The sequence below is a fragment of the Embiotoca jacksoni genome, unplaced genomic scaffold (genome assembly GCF_022577435.1).
Source record: "Embiotoca jacksoni isolate LCO1_2020_lvr unplaced genomic scaffold, fEmbJac1.0.p SCAF_13, whole genome shotgun sequence".
NCBI classification, from domain to species: domain Eukaryota; kingdom Metazoa; phylum Chordata; class Actinopteri; family Embiotocidae; genus Embiotoca; species Embiotoca jacksoni.
In genome coordinates this window covers 4,700,329-4,722,513 of record NW_027185263.1, presented here as the reverse complement: position 1 = coordinate 4,722,513, position 22,185 = coordinate 4,700,329, and the positions used below count along the sequence as shown (strand labels likewise).

General features: G+C 38.4%; 1 protein-coding gene and 1 long non-coding RNA gene across 2 annotated transcripts in view; both read left to right on the top strand.

Moving 5' to 3' along the window:
* acsl6 (acyl-CoA synthetase long chain family member 6) overlaps positions 1-14,825 on the top strand; it is a 33,980-nt gene extending 19,155 nt beyond the window's left edge. The window contains exons 6-21 of the mRNA XM_069145971.1: positions 150-249; positions 1,054-1,232; positions 2,869-2,901; positions 4,084-4,135; positions 6,372-6,445; positions 6,562-6,639; positions 8,667-8,801; positions 9,139-9,273; positions 10,050-10,145; positions 10,620-10,692; positions 12,606-12,694; positions 13,017-13,133; positions 13,298-13,441; positions 13,648-13,749; positions 13,861-13,932; positions 14,498-14,825. Coding sequence (XP_069002072.1) covers positions 150-249; positions 1,054-1,232; positions 2,869-2,901; positions 4,084-4,135; positions 6,372-6,445; positions 6,562-6,639; positions 8,667-8,801; positions 9,139-9,273; positions 10,050-10,145; positions 10,620-10,692; positions 12,606-12,694; positions 13,017-13,133; positions 13,298-13,441; positions 13,648-13,749; positions 13,861-13,932; positions 14,498-14,638 — 1,620 coding nt within the window. The 3' untranslated portion in view covers positions 14,639-14,825. The remainder of the gene's footprint in view (positions 1-149; positions 250-1,053; positions 1,233-2,868; positions 2,902-4,083; positions 4,136-6,371; positions 6,446-6,561; positions 6,640-8,666; positions 8,802-9,138; positions 9,274-10,049; positions 10,146-10,619; positions 10,693-12,605; positions 12,695-13,016; positions 13,134-13,297; positions 13,442-13,647; positions 13,750-13,860; positions 13,933-14,497) is intronic.
* Positions 14,826-20,676: 5,851 nt separating this feature from the next.
* Positions 20,677-21,060, top strand: LOC138195902 (uncharacterized). Its single transcript, XR_011178098.1, has 3 exons — positions 20,677-20,718; positions 20,835-20,881; positions 21,029-21,060. It is a non-coding gene; the product is annotated as an uncharacterized lncRNA (long non-coding RNA).
* Positions 21,061-22,185: the final 1,125 nt, after the last annotated feature.

Genomic DNA, 22,185 nt, shown 5'->3' with positions numbered 1-22,185 from the left:
CTGCAGATACACAGACATGTTTACACATGGAAGTCCTCTCTTGTTGCTTGTATTAACTCTTAACATTTTAATAAGTAAAAGGATGTCTCCAGAATTCCAGTGGATGAATGAACTCTAACTCCTGAACTTTGACTTGTGTCTGATTGTAGTGGATCATCTCAGAGCTAGCTTGCTACACCTACTCCATGGTGGTGGTGCCCCTTTATGACACACTAGGCGCAGATGCCATACGGTTCATCATTAACACCGGTAAGAACACACACTTATCACACACCGACATACAGCTCATACCTGTGCTAACTGGCAGCCATGTAAATACACATACGTGCAGGAGTGACAGTCTCTTCTGAACTGGCCAAGCTTTAAGTTTGAGGTGTAAATTTGACAAACGGTCTCCTCCTTATTGAAAGAACAAACCATAAAACCGCTTGCTAAATTATTGAATGACATAGTGAGATTTTACTGAATGAGCAATGTGTGTGTGGATTTGGAAACAACAACTCGTGTGAGTGTGACTGACTCAAGCAGCAGCTTCCAGCAGTGGAGCTCCCTTCGGTGGTGACTGAGAACCTCCTGATACACAGTGTTACTTCCTGGATTAAAGTTTATTTAAAGACTGAAAAAGTCTTAGAAATAGTCACAATATGAAGTTGCTGAGCCATTAACCTGATAAACTTAAATAAGCACAGTTTTTTTTTTTATTGAACTGAATGTAAGTGTTTCAACAAGAAATGGACTGAATTTATGACAGAACTGAAGACAATGGAAACATCATAGCTGTGAAATACAAAAATAAACTGCAGTCAAAGACTTTGAACTGAGCTGAACTTGTTCTGTCAGAATGCCAGTACTGTCCCAAGTTAAAAACACACAAGTTGATCAAATAGATCATCCTCGTGCTTTGGACGTCTTACATTCTCTCTCAAAACCCTTATAAATCAGAAATTTAACCAAAATTCAACTTCACATTTGTTTGTTTTTTCTTTTTCATTTCTTATTTTGCTGATATTCACACAAGGGTACGTTTGCTCTTGTGTGCTTCTTTCATTTCAGCCGACATCTCCACAGTCATCTGCGACAAAGCAGAGAAAGCTCAGGTGCTTTTGGATAACGTGGAGCGAAGGGAGACTCCCGGCCTGCGAAGAATCATCCTGATGGATGACTTTGACTCCGCCCTAGTGGAGCACAGCGAGAGCTGCGGCGTCCACCTGCAGGCCATGCAAGAAGTCGAGGTATGAAGTGTAGGACAAAATAATCACAGTCCGGTTGGAGAATTGTCTCTGAGGAAGTCATGTAAAACATGTATTAAATAATATTGCGTATATTGTACAATACATGAACAGTCAGGTGCTTACCGAGGCTAGAAAATAATCAAAGTGGTCTGAATTACTCTTCTTTCAAAATAGCTATTTCCCAACAACACTACAATGGCACTTGAACTTCACTGATGTTTACTGTGATTCAAGAACTGGTGCTCTCACTCTATCTGGTGCTTTCTTCCATTCCAGCAGCGTTTAGACGAATCTGATATATTGTCAAGATTTCCTGCTCTTTAGCTTTATCTAAATGCAAACCCAATTTGCCGAATCCAGATTTGTTTAAATCTTCTTAAACAGCTGAGTTGCCTGGATTCCGCTGGCTTCGGCGACTTCACTGAACAGAACTTTCACACCCACTTCGTGGATGACAAACATATGTTATTGTTTTCTCACAATGTGGACGTCATAACCAATTTCAGACTGTTGACAGGGATTAATCCAAATTGATGTACTTAAACTGCATTTGATTATATTTATGTTACAGCAATGACTGCAGCGTCGCCATTCTTTTATTGCCTGGTAACAATCAAGTATCTCAACTATGCACAAACTGAAATGCCGTGTGCAGCCAGTCAAAACAAACTGATGATTTAGATTAGATTTTGTCAGATCAAAAAATTTGTTTGATGTACAAAAAGGATGAATGTGCTGTTGTGTTGTCGAGTGTGATGTTTATCTGTTGGTCTATGGCTGAGCATAATCCAACCGATGTGGCACATCATAGCCCCAAAATCTCACACAGAAAACACAACCCACCTCAGTTAAATAGACGTGTTGTCATACCTCTCAGTTTTGATGTGCACATTTACCGTAATGTAACTCCTCTTTTCATTCCCGTAAGTGTAAATGCTTCATTAGCTACGTCACAACAAACAAAGAAGGGAAACCAGTCCAGCAGATAGTATTCTCAAAGGGCAATTTAAAATCAACTTCATATTTTACTTCCTAATCATAAAGGCAAAGTGTGCACGTCTGCAAGAAACATTTATGCATGATTAATAATAAACCGGTTTAGCACAAAGAGGACATAAAATGCAGAAAGCAATGGAAACACCTAGAAATTAGCTGGGAGTCTCATGTTTGCATAACTATCATTTCTCTGTTATGATCAACCTTCATGGAGGTTTGAACTGCACCAGCATCACAAACATCCAGATCATCTGGTTTCTCAGAAATGAAAAGAGTGACACTAAATGCTTTTTTTTTAGCTTTGATCTGCAAACACAAACTGAGCAGGAATACTTACACAAAATCAGAGAGATGTCTTTCTGAACATGTTTGCTTTCCAACAATATATAATCACAAATGTTTAGCCTTAGTTATCAAATAGTAAAAAAAAAAAAAAAAAAAAAAAAAAAAAAAAGCTCTGGTCAAGACTCACATGGTGTCATTGATTAAAAAAATTCATGGAGAAAACACCATTAACGCTGTTCACACGAAGTCACACTAAAACTATGTTTTATAATATCATTTTAAAGTGATTTTTACATGTCAAACATCAAATTTACTAATAATTATTTTACATGTGTTTTTTTTTTTTTTTTTACAGGCTCTGGGCACGGAGCACTACAGAAAACCTATAGTGAGTACAACTAATTCAGAGTTCTGCTATGCTGGATGTGCTGTACAACAGTTTTAGCCATGTTAGAAAAATTGCCAGTGCAGCTGGCCAATCTGGCTGACTTCTTGTTTGGCTCCCCGCACAAACGAATGGGCTTAAATGATGATCTACACTTCCCAAATGTTATTGGACCAAATGGATCAAATTCTGATCATAAAAAAAGTCTTTTTGCAGGGTTTGTTGCGTAACTGTGGTTCATTTCCAATAACTTTGTGTGGGAAAAAAAAAAGCTTTGTGGGCAAATACTGAAGTTGCTGTTTTAGGGGCTTTGGTGAACATGGAAAACATTGGGTCAACATTGCATCAGCAATGTCATTGTGAGCATGTTAGCCAGTGTTGTCAGATGTACAACAGTTATCATACATATACTATTGTGTTGTTGTTGTTTTTTTTACCATAATTCTATCCCTAGAACCCTCAAAGACTCCTTTAACTATTTGGTTGGAAAAATAATCTCCCAGGTTTCCGTGCAATTTACTGCAAACAAACTGAGGATAACAGGGCTTTAGACTTTTGTCTTTTTTTTAATTTTTTTTTTATTACAACTGAAGATGATGCTCTTTATTTTTGGTGCAAGTATGAACTCAATGGATTTAACAGCACGTGTAATTGAATCTATTTAAGGCCCTTCAAGTGATTAACGTAAGAATTTTTGACAGTATCTTCAAAAACACAATAGCACATCAGCTTCCTGCATTGTTGAAATATTTTAAATATATCTGTATTGTGACAGCTCTGTCAGATTTACCTTTAGCTGGTGCTGACAAGTTAAACAATGAACACTGACAAGTCAGGCTCAACCCTTCGCCTACTGGCTGTTGACCAGCCAAGATGATATTCACTCTCTGTTTAAAGCCAGAGAGACTCTGACTTGAAACGGCAACTGCACTGAAAGCACTTTGATGAAACAGTGTTGGTGACAGTATGTTAACAACAACACGCTGCAGGCACTGCTGCATGTGTGATGACAGAGAAAGGGGATAGTGACTGCAAATACTACGCAGCTCAATATACAAACATTCAGCATTCCTTTATGTGCGTTGGTGCAGCTGGCTGTTGAGGAAGCTGTGAGAAGTAGAAGTTCATCTCATGTTAAGTTCATGTTTTGTGACTGATGCCATTTTTTTTTTTTTTTCCCCACAGCCACCAGCACCAGATGACCTGTCTATTGTGTGTTTCACTAGTGGAACAACAGGTGAGAGAGTTGTGTAAATTGTGGGAATGTCATGCATAATAGGTGTTTGCTGCAGGGAAGTCACGCGAAAGTCACTCTGGGGTTGGAGACCCATCCAACTGTGAAGAATGCTATCAGTGTCTTTGTATTTGTTTTATTAAGTCTTAAATAACTCAAACTTTCCAGCAGAGCAGATCACGTGCAGTATCATTATTCATCCTTTAACATGAAATAAGAAGATGAAACATGGTAGAGAAAAGCACAAGTTGGATTAAAACCTTTATTTTTTTGCTCCTGTTAAACAGCTTCTTTGTAAGGATCTGTGCACCCCCTTGCAAAATATTGCCCACACAGCACCGTGTTGCATCAAAGAAGATATTATAATTAAACTTACTTAATTTAGTAAATTTTCCCTCAATGACATCGATCCAAACAATATTTGTGATTTATATAAGTTAACTGCCTGCTCTCTGACTCATAATCAGACTTTTGTATGCAACTTCTTCTCCCTGCTGTTTATGGATTTACAGGTCAAGTTATAAAACAGCCTAAACCAGCCTGTGTAAAGAGGTCAACTAAAATGTTTTTGATGAGTCAAGAGGTTGGGTAGTTCAACTAGCTAATAATACACCAAAATTCCTTTCCAGGCCAGTCATAGTCTTCACATTAAGCTGCAGTTTAACAAGTTAATAACTCTTACCTAGGCTTACCTACTTATCTTGCTGGAGATTTCTAATAATTATACAGATAACATATTAAAAATGGGTCTGGAATACTGTGCATCCTCATTTCCGTTTAATGCATTTAGATTCTTTGGTATTGGTAAAACACAAGACAAAGGAGTGCCACTTTAAAATTCACATTAATACAGCTTCTCTATGAGGGGATTAAATACATGTGTGAAGAAAGGAAGGCGAGCATTTACTGTAAATCAGATCTCTTCAAAGCAGCAGATTCGCCCTCCCTCCTTTACTTAAATACCCAGTCTTGGTGTTCAGCCATAAATTCATGCGAGCTGGGAAACACTGCTGCTTTCTTGGGAGGTCATGTGAGGACACACTGGTGTCATTTTACAAGCGACACCAGCTGCTGCGCCCACATTCAAGTGGAAAATGTTGCCACCTGTTGGCAATGAGAGAGACCTGCAGCCACTCCAGCTTAAGTTTCACTTTCAGCACACTGCCCTGCATTTCTCAAGAATTCCCTCAGTCTCTGTTCCAACATGAGCTCAACTCTCTGCCCTGGAAAAAGGAAAGAGGAACACAGTTTCTTTTAAGAGGCATTGCTTCATGTGAAACTTTACACACACACACACACACACACACACACACACACACAAAGTGGTCACTGGTGTGTGTGTGTGTGTGTGTGTGTGTGTGTAAAGGGGATAATTACATTCCAGTAACTGAGAGTTAAAAAGATCATTTGAGTGTGTTATATAGGAAATGCCCCCCCCCCCCCCCCAAAAAAAAAAAAAATATGATGAAGGGATTATTTTTTTTTTCAACGAGAAAGTAGTGTTTTAAATTTTGACATAATTATGACTTATTTTTGAAATAACATTGACACATGCCAACACAGCCTGGTAGATTAAGTATTTATGTAACCATGTACATTTAGAGGAAGAATAACCTGAATATACCCAATTTTGTTCTCTCACAGGATTAACCTTGACAGAACAACCACATGAATTTCACATGTGCAAAAAACTCATGTGACCACATTTGGTTGTGCACATGTTAAACATGTATTTTTCCCATGGGAAACATGTCATACATGTGATAACATGTGTGGAAAACATGGGAAACTCCCACTTTTTCTGTAAAGGAAACTTGATAATAACTACGGTTTAGAAATAATTAGTTTCTTTTGTATGTGCTTGTACAGATCAAACACGCTGTGGCCCATCAGTGCAGTGCGAAGTGAAACAATTTGCAGACATTGCTACTGAATCTAATGATACATAATATCACTCAGTAGGCTGTTTTTGGTTTAGGTTTTCTGCTTTTAGTGTCACACTTGATTTACTCAACACCTGATACCAACAACACAAGATAAAAGCTCCTTTGTCAGTGCAAATCATTCTTGGGTTCCAAGACATGCAATTTTTAGTAAGATCTGGATGAAATTCCGTTGAGCCGGCCATGTCTCTCGGTGCCAGATCACTTTCCTTCCCCTGGGATGGCTACGTGCTCCTCGGGCACGTGAGGGGAATTTCACTCGTGTAATGTCGTGTGTTTTCTGTGTCCTTGCGCAGGAAACCCAAAGGGAGTCATGCTCACCCATGGGAACGTGGTGGCAGATTTCTCAGGCTTCCTCAAAATAACAGACGTGAGTTAGCCTCTCTTCTTTTCTCCTTAATAAAAACTTCTATTTTCATGAAGTTGCTGATGTTACAAGATCATTGCAAAGACATCTGATTGTTTCCTTCCGTCTGTGTTCTGCAGAAAGTCATTTTCCCCAACCAGGATGATTGCCTCATTTCCTTCCTGCCACTGGCTCACATGTTTGAGAGACTCATTGAGGTAAAATGGGATCGGTGACCACAGGAATGAGATAGTTAGTTGTTTATGAGTTTCAGCATGTTGGCGGGGGCAGAGGAAGGATCTGTGTATTGCGTGTCACTGAAGGTGGGTGTCAATTATTTAGTGTGTGGGCAGGAGAACGAGAGGGAGGGAGACACTTTATCCTCAGTTTTCCTTTCCTTTCTTGAGTTTTGATTTCCATCTCTAAAAGCCATTTCCCTTATTTACACCAAGTGGTGTGCATCTGGCATCAAGTATTTGGCTGAAGCGCACACACACACACACACACACATACACACCTACACACCTGTGCTTGTTACTGACCGCATACCATTTCTGGACTGACAGGCACTGTTTAAAACCGTGAATTGTTGTTTTATTTTGTCAGTTTTAGTCAGAGTTTGGATTTAGTTGTCATGCTTACAGAAATAGAAACACTTCCAAGAGTTTCCATCCATACTTTCCCTTTTGGGGGTCTGTTTGTCAAGCACATTTCATCCTCCAGAAACCCAGTCGAGCATTCACAATTCCATGAACTCAGGGTTCTCTGACAGAAATAGGATGGAAGGATGGAGGTTTAATATGGTCTAATATTTCAGAAACAGAGCTTGATGTGAAAGAAATTGTCACGTACTTGTAGCTCTTCACCTTCAGTATGTTTGTATGTACTGTGGGGTTTTGATTTTCATCGCAGCTGTTACCATTCAAGTTTTGACTCAATTCTGACAGCAAACAAAGCTTTTGTAATTCAGACCTCAGAGAGAGACAAATTGGCAGTAAATGCTGGTTGTTTACTGAGAATCTCTAAAGTCACTGCCTGTCAATCAAAGGTTCTGTCTCTGTCATAAAACCACACATTGATTATGAATCAGCTTATAGTTATTCCAAGTTTGCTATTTCTACCTCCTTAATTGACCTTAAGGTTGCCCTGCTGGACCTTTTTAATGCTCTTTAATGCCGTGGTAATTATTTCATTTAGTGAATAATAAGTACAGTGTGCAGGTACGCATTGTGTGAATGTGCGTGCCTCAGGTGTGTGCGGCCAATCGGGTTGCATCAGGTTGAACCAGCCAGGTTTGTTTGCATGTAGCGCGCAGCGGCGTTGTCAGCGGCGTTGTCAGCGGCGTGAGTCTCAGACACAGGAAACCACCTTACTTCCCCAGAAAGCAGCAGATGAGATCGCACAATAGAAGCAAGTTGAACAACAAACACAACGCTCCATATCTGACACCAGTGATGTCTCGTTCAGGGGAGAAAAAAAAAAGAGGGCAGGCCTTATGCTCAGCCGTGTCCTCAGACGGCTCGAGAAACCGGAAATTGCCACAAATGGTGCAATTCTTGCATAGTTACTCGGCTACAAAAGCTCATGTGTGGTGTTAATGTTTAGTTTGTGGAAGTGTCACAATCTTCACATGATCTGCAGATGATTGTGGGTGTGTGAAAAAAAGATTTGGAAGGTCAGGCACTGGGTTTACAGTAATTCTTATTTAAAACACAGTATAGGGTGTATTTCTATTACCCGTTTGTGTACTACAATTCCCTCCAACAGTCTCCAACATGCAGCAAAATTTGCAAACTGCACATCAGCCCGTTGCTTTTCTGATATGTTGTTCATAGATCTGAGTCCGACTTGATAAAACGTTATCAGAAGCACCACATTTATTTTTCTCCCTTGCTGCAGGATCCGGAATTAGAAATGAGTCATGAGTCATTTTCTCTCTTATCTGTTGCACCACATGGAGCAGTCACTCAGCACACTCAGTACCCATCATGTCACGTTCAGAATTTTAGAAATGAATGCTTTATTTTTTTTCTCACTATTGCCCTTTGTAGTATTGTTTTAAATAAAAAGTTCTGTACAAAATTAAGTTTACTTCCATTCATTTCCATCAATTTTGGTAATAATGTGACTTGATTCTTATTTCTGAATTACCTAAAGAAAAACCTTATGGGGCTGAGATTTTTCTGAAAAGATATGAGAGAATAGTGGTGAGCTCACTGTTTGTGTGATGTGTCTGTCCCTGCAGTCTGTGGTGTACTGCCATGGAGGACGGATCGGCTTCTATCAGGGCGACATCCGTCTCCTCCCAGATGACATGAAGGCCCTGCGGCCGACCATTTTCCCTGTGGTGCCTCGGCTGCTCAACCGCATGTACGACAAGGTGAGGTGAACACACACAGAGATGGATTTTAAAGAAACCGTTGTGTGTTAGATCCGCTGGCAACGAGGCAATTAAGGTCGTAACTCAGGACAATAAGTGTGGTTTTGGTCAACTGTTTTTTTCAGGAATGCATTTACGGTAATTGAAACTCTCAAAATTGCAAGAGAGTTGTCACGGGGAGCAATGTGAGAGACCGTTCTTGTTCTCTTGGTTGGCGCCAACCTCCTCCCTGATAATTCAGGGTTATTTACATAAACACATTTACATGTGTTCAACAGCTGGAACCAGAAGGGACTGTCTCCAACCAAAACATGTTTTATATTTGTCTCCTTTGCAGATTTTCAGCCAGGCAAACAGTCCGTTGAAGCGTTGGTTGCTCAACTTCGCTGCCAAAAGAAAAGGGGCTGAAGTCAGCAGTGGGATCATTCGCTGTGACAGCATCTGGGACAAAATCTTCTTTAGTAAGATTCAGGTAATTCATGTTTCCTTCCTCTAAGCAGATTATACATCTATCACAAGTACCACTATGGATGTCTGTTACACTAACGCAACAACACCAGCACAACAAATATATGTCCAATATGTGGACAGTTTGTAAAAATGAATCATAATGAAGGAAATCAAAGCTTCATTGAGACACTTTGTTGTTGTTGTTGTTTTAACCCTTATTAGCATCACACTTAATTTCATCCATTAAAGAAGGTTAGAGGAAAATACACCTCAATACTGCACTCTTTAAAGCAGGACTGTCATTCTTTTTATTTTTTTAGTGTTCACTGAAAAATCTGTAAAAAAATTATATATATATTTATATATATATATATTTTTTTTTAAGTGCAGTCTTTATGTTCCCACACACCCTACAAGCCTGCACCCAATCTTTAAAATGTATCAATAACAAAAAGTACGTGTATAAGACTAGTATCAATCATAACGGCCCGTATTTACCCCCTCGTGTGCTTCATTGTTGTTCTTCTTGGTGTTCATCATATTCAGAATCTTTCAAGTGACCCTGATTGAAACGGCAAGATTAAAGTAACAAAAAAATAATTTAAGTATTATTTATTGAGATTTTTTTACACTTAAAAATTCAGCTAATTTCTTCATCTGGATTGTGTGAATGTATATTCTGCTTCAAATACACTTAATACCAATTAAAGCCTGTTTTTTTGTTTTTGTTTGTTTTACTATTTCAAACAAAAAAATAGAAACCTCCCTTTATTAATAATGTGTTTTCGCTTTGCACAGGCCAGCCTGGGAGGAAGGCTGAGGATGATTATAACAGGAGCGGCTCCTACCTCGCCCAGTGTGCTGGGATTCCTCAGAGCAGCCTTGGGATGTCAGGTCAGACACACGTGTGCTCATTCTTCTATTTTTTTGAGGACCCTACATAACACAAAGAAGTCTGTATGTCCTATCCCTTGCTTTTACATTAACCGTCATGGTTACAGAGAATGATCATCAGAATCTGCACTCTGATTGTGTCTTTCTGGGTCACAGCACGCAGCTGTTTTTAGCAAAAAAGCTCTAAAAATTCATAGTACACAAACTGCTCGGCACCGACAGCAGACAGACGCAGTTAACGACACAGGTGGTGAAACGACAGCTAAAGAGACCGATGTTTCCCTCAGTGGTGAAGAGAGACCAAAAAGAGAGCTAACGAGCAAAAGAAAAGAATCAGACAAAATATCCTCATTCTCGAGGTCTGAAGCTCAAATGGGACCCTTAACATTGACATCTGAATACAGTGCTGTAAGTGGGTGCACTCAAATTCTTCACACGGCTCTCTTCTCAACACTGTCTGTGGTTTTTTTGTAGGTGTACGAGGCGTACGGCCAGACGGAGTGCACAGCTGGCTGCACCTTCACCACACCTGGAGACTGGACCCCAGGTGAGCGTCGCTGTTTATGCAACAGGCCTCGAAAACACATACGGATCCATATCTCTGAATTCAGTGAGCGTGTTCAGTTGACTGTCGGCTCCATTCAAAGGTCTAAAAGCGACCCGATTTAAAGTTATAAACAACTCCCATGCTTGAAGAAGCTCACTGTGTCTGCAAACTTCATCTGAGGTCAAATGTTTTCTCCTCGACTGCCGGACTTTCAGAAATGGGCACTACAGTGCCGGGTCAGTACGGCCCACACAGACGTAACCGCTCACACACTCAAGCTGTATCTGCTCTGCTCCGAGTAAATGATTTAAGGATCAGTGGGGGAAAAAAAAACAAAAAAAAAAACAAAAAAAAACAGGTCAAGAGTGAGGGGGAGGCTGCATATCCAGGAGCTTTATGAAGGGAAAAAAAAAAAAGAAAAAAGGGAGAGGCCTGGAACGGTGAGAGCTGATGGGTAATTTTTAACATCATTATAAAATACCAGAAGCTGTAATAACTGCCTGGATTTAGCCTCAAGTGTGTTGCTTTGTTGCATTAAACATCCTGGCATTGAAGTCATTTTCCAAGTGATCCCTTTGCAATTATAAAGACTTAAAGCTGTTATGCTGGATTTAACGGCAAGCGTCTTTCTTTGACAAGACTTATCACATAATTATCTATAGATATAGATAAAACCGCAATAAACCATGTACAGTATTTTAATCCTCTTTGTTTCTTATTTCAGATGTACATTAATTGAATTTGCATTTTATTACTGAAATAAAAGTTGTATGTGGGAAGTTGTATCAGTGGAGAGAATGACGGTGAATGCCACCATTATACTGTTCAAAGATGGTGCCCTGTTCTTTCCACAGTAAACTCACAACTAGTGTAATGTTCCTGGGAATCTGGTGAACACGCCATCAACCTTATCAGTTTCATCAGTTTACAAAGGGGCTCAGTGGGCAAACAGCAGGTGTGTCTTTTCATCTTATGAAACCCCATGAATAAGTCCTCTTCACTTCCTGCCGTGGTAATGGTGATTAAGGTCAGGGCTTTAGTAAATGTGAGTGTCAGCATTATTTATCTTTCAGTTATGTTTTTACTTTTTTTTTTTTTATTACTTTTTTTAATTATTCTTATTTTTATTACTGTACACATGAACATGCAGCCAGAAACATCCATCATGTGTCTTTAAAAGAGCAGCTTAATCTTTGTAAAAGTTACTGGCTTAAATTTAAGAAGGGACCGTATTGAATGTGGGTTTTCCCAAGTGATTGGAAACAACAGACATAGTAAACTCCATTTCTTTGAATATGAATTACAGAACATGACTTTTTTACATTTACTGTAAAAGGCTCACCAGCTGTAGGTCCTTATCTGATGATTGAGGAGAGGCTTTTAAATCCATAAGTCTGTAATATGTGTGATTTCAAATATTGTCAAATACAGCAAAAAAGTTAAATTACTGACTTAAAAACATTTTCTGAAAAGTAGAAGTATTTCCTTTGTTTATGTCCACATATTTTTTTTAAGAGTGAGTATGGATGAGAGAAACACTGAGAGAATAGCATGATTCATGTTGTGTCATTGCCTGTCAATAAGGTTGATAGTATCTGCCTCAACCAGCTGCTGGGCAGTAATTAGATAACACTCACCATGTCGACAAACGTCAATTTGTTGTGTTACATCACTCCCTGCTGCTCAGTTCTGATATTTCAAGTCTGTATATCTATTGCGAAATATTATTCCACAGACATTATCCCTTCATAAATGTGACCAACTGTGTGTAGGAGTAATCTGTCTCGCCTCCTCATGTAGAAGGTTTTATATGAACGTCATATGAATGTGGTCAGTGTTGAGTATTTAATTAGGAAAATCTAAAAAGTTGAGTTGCTAAGTTTCTAATAGGCTTCTCTTGTACTGAACAATAGGTCACGTCGGGGCTCCGCTGCCGTGTAACCTCATCAAACTGGTGGATGTTCCTGAGAAGAACTACTTTGCCTCGAAAGAAGAGGGAGAGGTAAGCAAAGAGATCTCGGAAGAAACATTCCTACTGTATTATGTACATGTCTGAGTGTTTTAAGAGCTAACTTTTAGCTCATTTAACATTTTACGACCCCACTTTTCACTGGATTATCTTAAAATGCCACAAAAAGAATCAAGGCCTGACATTAAAATTAAAAAGTTATGACCAGAGCACCTCAAAGTCGAGGAATTTATAATACATTATTATTAAAAAAAATTTTGGCCTTTTCAATACATGTGCAAGTGTTTGTACAGGACATAGTGTGTGTATATACACATCTGACCTCGACCCTTTTCCACTGTGCTTTGTCATCCAGGTTTGTGTGAAGGGACCGAACGTGTTTAAGGGCTACCTCAAAGACCCGGAGAGAACGGCGGACACGCTGGATGTGGACGGCTGGCTCCACACCGGAGACATCGGCAAATGGTTACCTGTGCGTACATCATTCTTGTATCATAATAGTCATAATGATAAAGCCTTTTATTGCATACAGCAGTTGCTTTTAATAAACCATAGTGTTTACATGAGGACTTTTTTTTTTATCCAGTTTCCTCCTCTCATCATATTTTCCTTCATCCTCTCCTCCTCTGCCTGCAGAATGGCACGCTGAAGATTATTGACAGGAAAAAGCACATCTTCAAGTTGGCGCAGGGTGAGTACATCTCCCCTGAGAAGATCGAGAACATCTACATCAGGTGTGAACCTGTGGCACAGCTCTATGTTCACGGAGACAGTCTGCAGGTAAGGACACTAACACACTCATGCACGCAGCCTCTTGATGTCCCAGAAACATAAAAATGAAATAGGTTTCTTACTCAGATTATAGTTCTCTAATGACTACATGTAATTTGTTGCTCCTATTTATATCTTGCTAAAGTATATCTAGATTAGTGCCCAATTCTTTGACCTTTCCTTAAATATTTTGTGTGTTTTGGGGTTTTTTTTAGTCCTGTTTGGTGGGAATTGTGGTTCCTGATGCTGAAGTCATGCCTGAATGGGCCAAAAAGAAAGGCATATTGGGCACCTACAAGGACCTATGTAAAAACACGGTATGTTGCACATAGATTAAAAAAAAAAAAAAAAACGTAGCCTCCAGTTAACATTAATATTAAAGGTAATATAGAAATATAACAAAGATAACTTTCTTCCTTTCCAAACAGCAACTAAAGAAGGCAATCCTTGAAGATTTGGTGCGTCTGGGCAAAGCCAGTGGCCTCCACTCTTTTGAGCAGGTAGGTAGACAGTTACTGTATATATTTGATATTAAAACTGCCAATATTTGGTTTGCCTCTTGTTGTAGTTGTATTTTGTCTAATTATCTTTACACAATATGTAAAATAACAATGGTCTTGAAGGTACAGTCCATACACAGTATGAGAAATATCTCGTGAAAGATCTGATATTGCCAGTAAATAATGTTTATACTGCAGCAGTTAATTAGCACTATTGTGGGTATACTGCAAATTACAAACACATTTATGATTATAAGTACAAAAAAATACAGCTAAAATTACCCAGATTAAACAAGATTATTAACATACATCGATTTTTATTCCCTTGGCTGAGCAATAGTTAATACCAGATAAATACATCAGAAAATACTGTGTTACAGGTCTTATGCTAAGATTTTGTCTTATCTGTAATTATATTGCCTCAAATTACACTAACTGGGGATAACTCGGGATTCTTGTCCTTTACTGCACTTACTGTACATAACAAAGTAAGATGATAGACTCTCAAGAATCTCGGTCTCATTTGACATCTTTTTTTTTATTCTTTTCCAATTTCCCTTTGAAGGTGAAGAACATCTACATCCACAATGAGATGTTCTCCATTGATAACGGCCTCCTGACTCCGACACTAAAGGCCAAGAGACCGGAGCTGAAGGAATTCTTCAAGGGGAAGATCGATCAGCTCTACAGTAGCATCTCCATGTGAAGGCCTCATTTTCCTTCAAGCATCCTAAGATCTGCTTTGACCAGTGACCTGCAGTGGGACAAAGATGTGTCACCTGAGGCTTAACATGCTTTGGGAATGCAAACCAAACCTCGCCCAACTATGGGAGATTTAAAATGCCCAAATTGAAAACAAACTAAAGAAAGAAAATAAAATAAAATATAATGCACATTGTCATATGTATTTCCTTTTTATATTTAGAATGACTGTGTCATAATTAAAAGTTAGTAAGTTAACTTTTATTCTGTAATCAGTGAATAAGTTCTTTGCTTTGTGACGTGAATTTCCATGCCACAGTAAAAACAAATGTTGTATATTGCATTCCAGTGTTGTCCAGCAGAGGGCAGCATAGACTTGCCAATACTAAATGTAAAGCATGGTTTTCATGAAAACTTGTGCGGAAGCTTTTTCTTTTTTGAAATGGAGACACGTCATCCATGCCAAAATGAAAAATAATCACCTGTCCAATCACTTTGAGGGAATTAATCAACAGCTTTAAGGTAGGGAACATGGCAGGAGCTTCTCATAGCTGACATGAACTGATGGCAGCCCTGGCAGCCTTTCGTGTTAAAACTTTCTGCGTGATAGCAAGCTGGAGAGACACTACTATTGATTATATATGCAATGACATTTGTAATGGACTGTCAGTTTTTTTTTTTTTTAAAGGATTGATTGTGTTGCAGGAAGTGGTACCAGCAGACAGAAGAAATATTGGCATAATTCACATTAAGAGTTGATAGCTGATGTGTTTTCATGGAGGAGACCCAGCTGATGCTGATAGATGCACACAAAGTAGATGGCTGCAACTGCCTGAAATATGCTGAAACTACAGGATGGAGGAATTTGGCAGTGCATTACATTCCCACAACAGGCAGCTGAAAATCTCACTTTTGTTCTGACGACACAAAAAGTGCTGGTTTTTTTTGGAATGAAAGACCCCTGTCTGTTCATTTTAATGTGACAAATGACACCGACATTTTTTTACAAAAAGGAAATACTGCACACATAACAATGTGTATTTGTAAGTTTTTTGCTGGCATTTGAAATCTTCCATACTCGCTACCTGCTTTTCACCAAAACAAATCATGTGCTCAGTCCCCGGCAGCAGAAACTCCACTAACACACAGTCCATTTCTATTTTTCCTGACATTCTCTTTTCTCCTCCATCAGTTTAAACCTACCAGCCAAACACAACCTAACAGTTGTACACGAGTGTTACGACAGCAAGTGTGATGTCTTTGTGTATAGTGTAGCTCCAGAAGCTGTCTAAATGTGTAATAATGCTGACACCTTGTCAGATAGTAATGGACTTTATCGCCAGTGGTAAACAATAGATTTCCGTTCACTCAAAAAGCTGCTCACAGCAGGGCAAGTACAGGCAGTGCCTGAAACACCACCCTGATCTGACACAAGGATTAACGTTGTTGTAATGTGTAAAGATGGATATCATGCAGGGTAAAAAAAAATAAAAATACATCCTACTTTTTGAGGTCAGAATTAAGATGAGTTTGAGAAAGTAGCAACTTCTGCCTTTGAAATCATTGCTGTCCACTACGTTCCATGTAGAGCATCTCAATGTCTGAGCCACATCCAAATCACATGTCATGTCATGTATTCACTCATTCATTAAGTCACCTCTACATGGCTGTGGTCAGAAGATTAGCATGCATGCTCCTTCTTTATGTAAAGGACTGGCCCAGTGTAACAGTCATCAAAGGTTCTCTCACTCTACTTGGCACAATCACAACTTCTTTTTTTTTTTTTTTTTTGTTCACCCATCTTTGCACCAAGAGTATGTCGGATAAAAAGAAAACAAAAGACATAATGCAAAACCAGGGCTCGGGGCAATGCATGCGGTTTGCCCTGCAATGCTGGGACCACGGGCATTTGACTTGAAAAAGACATGTTTTTCTTTGTGGTCATTAATAGCAAGTTGTCTGCAACTGCCGACAGCCACGGCTGCTAGGTGCAGGTCTTTGTAACTTAGGCAAAGCTGACGATGAATTACACTCACTGAAGGTAAATAGAACAAACATCAACTTTTCAACGAAGGAAAACATTTTTTGAAGGGGTTTACACAATAGAAGTAATGTATAAGCTTTTTAAGTTGATTACCGTCCCAAAGCATAAACAATGCGGATGTACATAAATGAGGACAGCTAGATGTAAGCATATTTATTAAATCAATGGTTTGAATGGATTTTTTTTTTCTCTTTTTGCGTGTAGTGCGATGAATTGTACTTATTTATTTATCTATTCTGCTGTAAAATGGAATCAGCACCATATCCTTGTAATGATTGAGTGCAGCAATAGGGGTGAGGGCGGGTGGGGAATAGGACGAGGGCAGTGAAATAAAAGAAATTCTGGAATGATTTTAAACTAGTCTGTTGTTTCTCTTTTTTTCACTGTGAATTCACAGCTGCTGGTTTTTTTTTTTTTTTTAAGTTTCTTTGTAAGTATTGTGTCTGTCTGGGTGCATGAAAAACAAACTGGACCTCTTTCCGGACCAGCAGTGATGTCAGATCACAGTATCAACACTACACCATAAAAAAAAAAAAAATACTCCATTACATAGATATTGTCAGCTAAATGCTCCCTTAAGAGGGAGTTTTAATATACAGCGAGGGAAGATCGTCGACTGGTTCCAAACCTGGGGGGTCAAAGGGTCACAGGATACATCTGATCATTAGATGACAAATGATGCAAGACAGAAGAAGAAAAAAACGTGACACAGATTTACACCTTGATAATTTTCTATTCTTTGCTTTTTGCGTGTGAAACATTGGAAACTTTTAACTCTTTAGGAATCAATCAGCTTTATAAAAGCATTAATTCCCTGAAGCATGAAAAGGAGCACCCATTCGATGTTTTCATTGGTCTCGAGGTTTTGAGCGAAAAGGCTTCAACATCACAGGCTTATTTTCTGTTTATAACAATCAATAGAATTTTATAGGAGTAGCATGTGTTTTTTTTTACATAAAATTTTTAACTGAAAAGTAGGCTAAATAGTAATTCAAGCTGCCAAACAAATGTAATGGTGTAAAAAGTACGATATTTCGCTCTGAAACTGATAGATAGATAGATAGATAGATAGATAGATAGATAGATAGATAGATAGATAGATAGATAGATAGATAGATAGATAGATAGATAGATAGATAGATAGATAGATACTTTACTAATCCCACAAGGGGAATTTTTTTTACGCTACAGCAGCATTATAGATACAGGTAAAGAAATAAAAATAACAGTAAAAAATATTAAATATCAAATATGAAAATGCACAATATAGAATAATAGAATAGAATAATATTAAATTAAACTAACTAAAAATAGTGCAAAGATTTAAGCAGAAAACATACAACCAACGGTATTATTGTTAGGTGATGGATTTGACCAGAGATGAATTATTATAAATGTAGTGGATCAGAAGGATAGAGAAATACTCAAGTAACCTATAAGTTGGCCTACTTCAAAAAAACACTCAAGTAAAGTGCAGTACTTTAGGAAATGTAGACTCCTTCTCACCACTGCAGACAAGGAAACTGTTGTTGTTTTTTTTTAGACATTCTTTGCAGTCATGATAATACTGTCATGTTTTATGTTTTACTTTTTTTTTTTATCTATGTCTCTAAAATATAAACGTATGACACCTGTCAAAATCACAAGCATCGACATAGCCTAACAAAACTTCCGTTAGACTTTCCTACGCGCATACGTCATCAGCATCTGATTGCCAGGCTGACTCTCCAGGTGTGCTCGGTTGCTAAGCAACGCGCGAAAAAAAACAAAAAAAAAAACACACACACACAAAAAAAAACGGAGTAATTTAAAACGTTTTTTTTTTTTTTTTCTTTCCTTCTTTTACGAAAAGATATCAGAAAAACTGACGTTGTTGTTGTTGTTGTTTTTTTTGTTTTTTTTGTCTATCAGATTATCGGTCGTCATTCGGACGTTTAACTGGCGCATTTTCTGCACTGCAGCCAGTTTAAAGTTTGTTTGCTCGTTGACTCGGGGTTGAATTTTGATCTGGAAATCACTTTGATTTGGAGATGGATCAATACAAGCTCCGCGTCAGACACCGTCGCGACAGTGGATTACCCAGTACGGTCCTGAAACGAGCACAAAGAAGACAAAGCAGTAAGAAATAAAACACTCAAACACACACATCAGCTCCAGAGCAGCAAACGTTACATCTGAGCTATATTGTGCATTTCACAGGATTTTGTTTTAAATTCCTCAGTTAGTCTTTATAATACAGGTATTTCATTAAAAAAAAAAAAAAAAAAAAAAAAAAAAAGCACCCCCCCCCAAAAAAAATAATTTTACTTTTTAAATAGCCTACCTCTGTTTCTAAATGTTTTTTGGTTTTTTTTAAATTTAAACAAGAAGTTTTATGGGAGTGGTTTATCTAAAAAAAATAAAAAATGAAATGTCTAAATGCAGGTAAAAACCATCTTGATATTATTCTCTACATCCCTGCTTCAAAACTTTCAGACAATAGGAGACTTTTGCCCAACAAGCTTTATGAAGCGCTTCCAGAGGAACCTGAAGTGGACGAGATGAACGACCCCACTGTCAAACCAACCAGCCTGCAGGGGGTAAGTGTGTTGATTAACAGGTGGATGTTTTCCTCCGTGTATGAATAACAAATTTCTATTTTTGAGTGTTTATCACTCAAATCAGCCATTATATTTCACTTTCAATATAATGTTTTTAATCCTCGACGTGGAACGCAGCTTCTGTCGTCTCTGCACTTTTAATGCCAACGTTTCCTTAAATTGGTCCTTTTATTTTTTCTTTTTTTTGTCCTCTTCTCCCTTTGCTTATTCATTACACCCACACAGACCGTCCACCGCAAATCTGTGTCACACCTGAGCAGCCCCGCATTTCCAGAAAACCCTGGACACAAAGCCACCTCACCTGCCACACCAGCTGATAAAAGATCTGGCTGCCAAATGTCGCCAGCGGGTAACCGAGCCGTCCAGGTGACTCCCATCCCGCAGGCTTTCAAACGTGGTGTTATGCCAGGTAGAAAGGACGAGCGAAGCTTGGCAGTGACTCCGGAAAGCATCACATCTTCTAGCATGGAGCTAGACACGACTTTCAGCTCTGATGATGAAGATGAAAATGATGAAGAGGAGGGGGAGGAGGAGGAGGAGGAGGAGAACGGTTACTCCTCTGACTCTTCAGCTTCCAGCAGTCTTCCCTCCCCGGAGATCTTCAGAAAAGAAAATCACGGTGTGTGTTAATTTTTGTATATTCACAACTACAATACAAGGTTATCCCGTTCTAATGTTGTTGTTGTTGTTGTTTTTGTCTTTGTTTGTCCTCTTTACAGTGGAAAACATTGACTCTCTTCATCTTCACATAAAAAACTCCACCTTGCTGGATGTGAGCCACGCTGAGAGCATCCACACTTATCACCACCCCAACCTTTCCAACATCATAGGTACATTTACTTTTGTTCAGTTTAAAACTGAATACATTTCACTTCACGCGACAAATGTGCTGAGTACATAAATTAGATGCAGTATGAAATTTAGTTTGCAGATTCTGTTTTGCAGGCTCCTCAGACACCATCTGATGATTAATTTAAATCAAGAATAATTTCATGGTTTCTTTTTTTTAATTTTATTTTAGATGTAGCCTGACTATGACATCGGTAGTAAACCCGTGACAAATGGGTTTTCGTAATTACTCTTACCGGCAGATTAGAAGACAAGTTCTGCACGGCGGGTTCATGGTGGATTCTGAGAGAAAAATCTTTTAAAAATGTAAAAGTTTACTGTACACTTTATTGTGTATTCTGGGAGCATTTCATGATGCTTGAACCTAAATAACGTTAAAATCGTATTTTACAACTAAAAAAAAGGCATTCATATTGATGACAAAATGACATTTTGCGGTGTTTTTTTCCAACAACAGCTAAACTGAGTACGATCTAATTTGATGGCCAAGTGTTTGCATCTTATCTTAAACAGTCTGCAGTTGTCTGATAGAAACTTAATCTATTTCGCAGATGCCTCAACAATTCTTGCTGAAAACAACTATGAAACCAGGTATGTTTCTCTGTTGAATCTTCGAATCTCAAGCGCTTTTACTTTTACATGATATTGGTGCATACTGAACACACAACTGGTTCAATCGCTGTCTTTTCTCTATCGATTAACCACAGAGCACCTGAGCCTGAAGCTAAAATACAAACAGATTCAGTTAAATCAGGTAGAGTCTCACTTAACAAGATGCATAATTTCATCGAAAGCTCTTGTAATAGTCTTATTTGCAGCACTGTTAATGCACACAAATATATTCCTTACACTGAATACATTATAACCAGTAGTTTTGTGTTTTTTAATCATTAATCTGTAGATAAACCCTTCAACAAGAAAACCCCACCAAAAGTAAGAAACTCACTTATTCATTACTTTTATTATCATATGATGTAGACGTTTTGAAAAAAATCTAAAGAGGGATCATGGCCATAGTCAAGGTCGAATGTTTTCTCCCTAGATCACTAGCAGAAGGCCTATTTTGTTTAAGAAGAAGGTATGGTTCAAAAGTCCCCTCATTGCTGAGACCTTCAATGTAAACCACCAAGCCTCCAGATTAACCATTCACAACACCAGTGAGCCATTCCAGTCATCCAGCCCACCCAAGCAGGTGAAGTCTGATGCAGAGACGTCCAGAACGGGCGAGATCAGTTGTAAAGAGGAAACATTATGTCTGAGGGTGATGCAAAAAAGACCTGTAAAAAGCAGCCTAAAGAAAGCTAAGTTCTTTGAGTTTGTTAATGAAAAACGCATTCTTTCAGAAGATGAGAGAAAGTTGTGTCAAACTCAAAAGTGCCACTTTATTTCCTCTCACAGTTGCTAAGCACGCACAACCTTCTGCCCTGTGATATCAAAAGCCAAAATATTGCATGTAAAAAAATATGAGTTTTTTTTGTTTTTTTTCCAGAATCTGGATCAAAGGTGTGTAAGTATCATATGAGGGTGGTCTGTATGTGCCTCAAGGCAAAGTGTTAAGACTCAGTGTACAAAGTTGAATGAGTATTTATGCTATTTAAAGAGAATGAGTAAAAGGTGCACACTCGACTGGTATTTATGGACGTGCCTGCTCAGCATAAATCTTGTGAACACGAGCATTTTAACCTCCTTTGCTTACTTATATTCAAACTGTGGTGCAATGCTTTACTTATCTTTGGCTCTTCGTGGCCGAGCCAATTCTCCTAATTGGTTTCTTCAATGTATTTGTTTAAGAAATACTCTTTTAGTGCACTGTTTCTCTTCACTGTAAGGACTCAAACCAACACCCATGATTTCCTTATTTATTTTGTATAAATGTTGTCAGAAAGTGTATAATGCAAAATTACCACTAGATGTCATGCATGTATCTCCTTTAATAACCATCCTTTTTTTTTCTTTGTCTCACTATTAGTGTTTTTGAGTTTTTAAATGTGAAATTTAGAGTGTGTTCTTTTCCTTTCTTTATCTGAACTTTTTTTTTTTTTTTTTTTTTTGGTATAT